General features: G+C 50.1%; 1 protein-coding gene across 1 annotated transcript; it reads left to right on the top strand.

Annotated features, from left to right (window-relative positions):
- The first annotated feature begins 1178 nt into the window (after nucleotides 1–1178).
- LOC120676684 (protein ROH1-like) lies at nucleotides 1179–2809 on the top strand. The gene has a single exon (XM_039958328.1). The coding sequence runs from the start codon at nucleotides 1279–1281 to the stop codon at nucleotides 2527–2529; it is 1251 nt and encodes a 416-aa protein (XP_039814262.1). The 5' UTR covers nucleotides 1179–1278; the 3' UTR covers nucleotides 2530–2809.
- Nucleotides 2810–4508: the final 1699 nt, after the last annotated feature.

Genomic DNA, 4508 nt, shown 5'->3' with positions numbered 1-4508 from the left:
AGAAATTTTATTATTTTAGAATATTAAATAAAATCTAATTATAAATTTTTATTTGACAACTGAGTGCTAATTTGCAAGACGAATCTAATGAGTCTAATTAATCCATAATTTGCTACAGCGATGCTACAGTAATCATCCACTAATTATGGATTAGTATACCTTATTAGATTCGCCTCGCAGTTTAGTCCTAGGGTTCTGCAGTTAGTTTTATAATTAATTTTTATTTAATACTTCTAAATACTAAGATTCTCTTTGATGTGACATAGACTCAAGTCTATGTCCCTGAAATCAAACAACCCCATATATAATCAATGGCCGGAGTAAGTAAAGTAATTTACAGCATAAACAAACGCCGTAAAGAAAGATATGAGGTCGTGCGCTCCATTCATAACTGTTAATTGGTCTGATCCTCCATGATTTTTGCACCTTTTATTTATTTATTTGTTAAGGGCCAGCTGACGAAAGAAAGCGTGAAGCAGCAGCATCCAATTTTCTGTGCCTTTTAATATGTCAGCCGGCTAGCACCGTATATTGCAACTTGATTAGCTGTGGACACACGCATTTTAAGTTGGAATGGGGACATAAATACACACCCTAATGTTTCGAGGAGTACAAAGTATCAAATTATATAGAGTCTATCCAGATGCTCGCACAGCTTCACATCATCCTGTTGCTTCATCTGAGCAGATATTTGCACAAAGTTATCTTTTCCCCCCTAATAAAAGGAAATAAAAAGACATTATGGACACAATTGTGTAAAAAGTGCACAAATGATAAGAAAATAGAGAAGAACACCCACACTTGTTGTAGGAAGAGAGACAAGACAGAAATATAAGTATTCATTCATCATCCGATAATAAATAAAACATAAAAAAGTGCATAGTAGAATGGAAGAAAAGAAAAGGAGAGGAAATGGTCAGCAATGCTCCCCAGCAGAGGTGAAGAGAGGCGAGCCGAGTCAGCAGGCCACACACGCACCGTAGGGGCACCCCACCAAGTCAGCAACGAACCGGTCCACCACTCCTCTCGCCACCGCGTCTACTCTTTCCCTCACCGACGCGTGGGCCCGATCAGCCGCTGGCCCCCACGTGTCAACCAAATGCCACCGTGCAGGCCGCGTGCCGAGCCCACCCCGCCGTATAAATGGCAGGAGCCGCGGTTCCCCACCATTCGCTCCCCTCCACTCTTTTCTCCGGCAACCACCACTCCCTCCCTCCTCCCAGGAAACCCAAAGCCCAGGCCCAGCACAGCCCGAACCCGAGCCCGATAAGGCTGGCCATGGCCGCCGCCGAGCCGCCGCCGCCCTCCGGGACGGGCTTCTTCGGCATGCTCAGCTTCCGCCGCAGCGCCACCGCCGTCGCCTCCTTCGACCCCGCGCAGGACGACGAGCTCCTCGCGCTCGACGCCCTCCAGGCCCACGTCGCCGACCGCCTCCAGGCGCTCTCCGCCCACGCCGCCGCCGCCTCATCCTCCTCCCCCCTCTCCCTCCCCTTCCTCTCCAAGCTCCTCGACGCCGTCCTCTCCTCCGACGCCGCCTTCCGCGCCGCGCTCGCCGTCGGCCCCGTCGCCGCCGCGCTCGCCAGGCCGCCCGCCGACCGCCTCGCCGCCGACCTCCTCGACCGCGCCGTCAAGACGCTCGACGCCCTCAACGCCGCCTCCCTCACGCTCGCCTCGCTCCGGGCCGCGCACCGCGCCGCGCTCACCGCCGCGACATGCCTCCTCACCCCGGCGCTGCACCGCGCGCACCTCGCCCGCGCGCGCAGGGCCATCGCCAGGCTCTTCCCGGACGACGCCAAGGCCGGCGGCTCCGCGCCCTCGCCATCCTCCCGCACCATGCGGGCGCTCTCCTTCAGCGTCTCCAAGAACTGGTCCGCGGGACGCCACCACATGAACGCCATGGCGGCGCACCTCGCGCCGCCGCCGCAGGCGCCCGCGGCCGCTCCCGGCGCGGGCTGCGGCCTCGGCCTCGCGCTCTACACCATGAGCTCCGTCCTCGTCTTCGCCATGTGGGCGCTCGTCGCCGCGGTACCGTGCCAGGACCGATCGTCCGCGGCCATCGGCCCCCCCGTCGCGCCGCCCAAGCAGGCGCAGTGGGCGGCGCCCATGTCGGCGCTCCAGGAGCGGATCGCCGAGGAGTGGAGGCGGAGGGAGAAGAAGGGATCTTCCTCCGGCCCGGCGCCCACGGCAGGGCTCCTCGCGGAGATGCAGGCCGTGGAGCGCGCCTCTCGCGACCTCAACAGCCTGCTCGAGGAGATCGCCGAGGAGGAGGAAGACGAGGAGGAGCATGGGATCGACGGCGAGGAGCGCGCGCGGGAGGTGGCGGAGCGCGCCGAGGAGCTGGCGGCGGCGTGCCGGGCGCTCGAGGACGGACTGGCGCCCCTGGAGCGGCAGGTGCGCGCGGTGTTCCACCGCGTCGTGGCATGCCGCGCCGAGGTCGTCCGCTGCATCGACCACAGCTCGCGCACTGCCACCGCAAACGCGGCCGCGTCCGCGTCCGGCGCGCCGCCGCAGCATCAGCACTCCTTCTGAGCCACCAAATCGGATTGCTGATGAATTGCGTGCTTTGGGGTCACAAAAATTATTTCTTTCCCCATTGCCATGTACTGTACCATTCTTTGATTTCTAATTGCTACCGTGCGTTTGTATGTCCTACCTGTAGATTATGAGCCTGGCTGTAAAAACTAACATCTTGTTTGTTTGGATTAGCGTGTTTGTATTTGGTGTGGGTGCTGAAGAGCATAGGAGAAGAGGTTCTTGTTGTATGAAATAGCATCTGTGTGCTTTGAGTCTTTACTGGTTTCTCTGATCATGTACTGCTGGTTTCTCTGATCATACTGCTGCCAGTGCCCTCCATCAACAAGCTCTGATCTCTCCAACAACTAACTGGAAACAAAAAAGGCAATGTCACCAGTTGCAGCTTGCAGTTGACCTGACAATCCGTGTGCTTTGCTGACTGAATCTTTCGTCCAATTCATTCTGTTCAGTGGGCAGCTACTAGCAACTTGGGGTTGACTACAAGCTCCTGTTGCTTTTGCTTGCAAAAAAGGGGCCTTTGTTTGGTGGACGCATGGCAGCCTGTGGAAGATCAGTGGATAAAACTAAAGTGTGTATTGCTGATAATTCGTTGATGCATGCTGTTGAATCAAACAGGCGGTTGACTGACCAAGATTTCGACGGCCAGGGATGTGGAGGCCACCAAGGGGGCAGCACAGCCTGAGCTGGGCGTAGCTGTGAGACCTTGGCACTTTGTCAATTGTCTCCTCTGTCTTGAGACTAGTTCAACTCACTTGTCCCTACTCCCTACTCATCTGATAACTGTATAAAAAATCACGAGTAAAATACATGGGCGGTCCTCGAACTTGTCTCGAGGTGTCATCTAGGTCTGTAAACTCTTAAAATGCATTTTCAGATCCCAAAACTTATTCCAAAGTGTCACATAGGTCCCTAATATTTGAAAATACATTTTTAGGTCCATAAACTTGTCTCGCGATGTCATACAGGTCCCTAAACTCTCAGGATGCTATTTTTAATTTAATATGAATGTTGTTTTTCTACTTTGATTTAATGAAAAGTTCTTTTGCTACTTTAAATTTAATAAAAAATTGCTATTTTAATTTTTATTGAGAATGAGAACAAATTATCTTAATAAACTTATACAAAGCGCATGCAAAATTTATATAAAATAGTTAGTAGAAAATATTCAGAATTAGCATTGATATCTCCATGTTACATAGAAAAACTATAATATACATCGTTGATATCAATTGATCTAGATTAACCCACGATGTATGATTAATAAGCAGCTAATTCAAAATTAAAATGGTCTTGGTGGTAAGATTTATAAATGAATTGGCTGAAAAAATAGCTTGATAAACAATCCATTTTGAATACAATTAATTAATGGTAACTTTTAGGGATTTTAAAATTCACCTTGAGAGTTTAGGGACCGAAATGATATATCAAGACAAGTTTGGGGACATGAAAATGCATCTTGAGAGTTTAGGGACTCGAATGACACCTCCAGACAAGTTTTGGTATCTAAAAATACATTTTGAGAGTTTAGGGACCTAGATGACACTTTGAGACAAGTTTGAGGACCGGGCATGTATTTTACTAAAAAATCACAATACTGATAAATACTAATATACTATGACTAATCAATCTTCCAGCATTCCTGAAGCTGTACTGCTAGCTGCCTGAATACCACTACTAGTAAAGATTCTTCTTCTTTTTCCTTTTGAAAAGCATAGATAGACTGTATGATGGATGCCGTTGTAGCTGCTCCTTGGGCTCTATTTAATTTCCAGCAGGGAATAGAATCTTCCTAGCTATCCATATACAGGACCAAAAGGTTGGGTTCAACTGTCAAAGGGACACATGAAGGGTGCTCTCAATGTATAGCTCCTTTGTATATTCGAAAAAAAGGCGGACTCACATCAAGGAACCGAGAATTCTCGATTCTTTAAGGTTAAGGGCACCCTTCTTCTCACTGCTTTTCTCAGAATTTG

This window comes from Panicum virgatum, chromosome 1K (genome assembly GCF_016808335.1).
Source record: "Panicum virgatum strain AP13 chromosome 1K, P.virgatum_v5, whole genome shotgun sequence".
Taxonomy (NCBI): domain Eukaryota; kingdom Viridiplantae; phylum Streptophyta; class Magnoliopsida; order Poales; family Poaceae; genus Panicum; species Panicum virgatum.
The sequence above is the reverse complement of the archived record's forward strand: the minus strand, read 5'-3'. Positions and strand labels throughout refer to the sequence as shown.

Excerpts from the sequence above, each read along its gene's own strand:
- LOC120676684 (XM_039958328.1), top strand. The coding sequence starts at position 1,279 with ATGGCCGCCGCCGAGCCGCCGCCGCCCTCCGGGACGGGCTTCTTCGGC.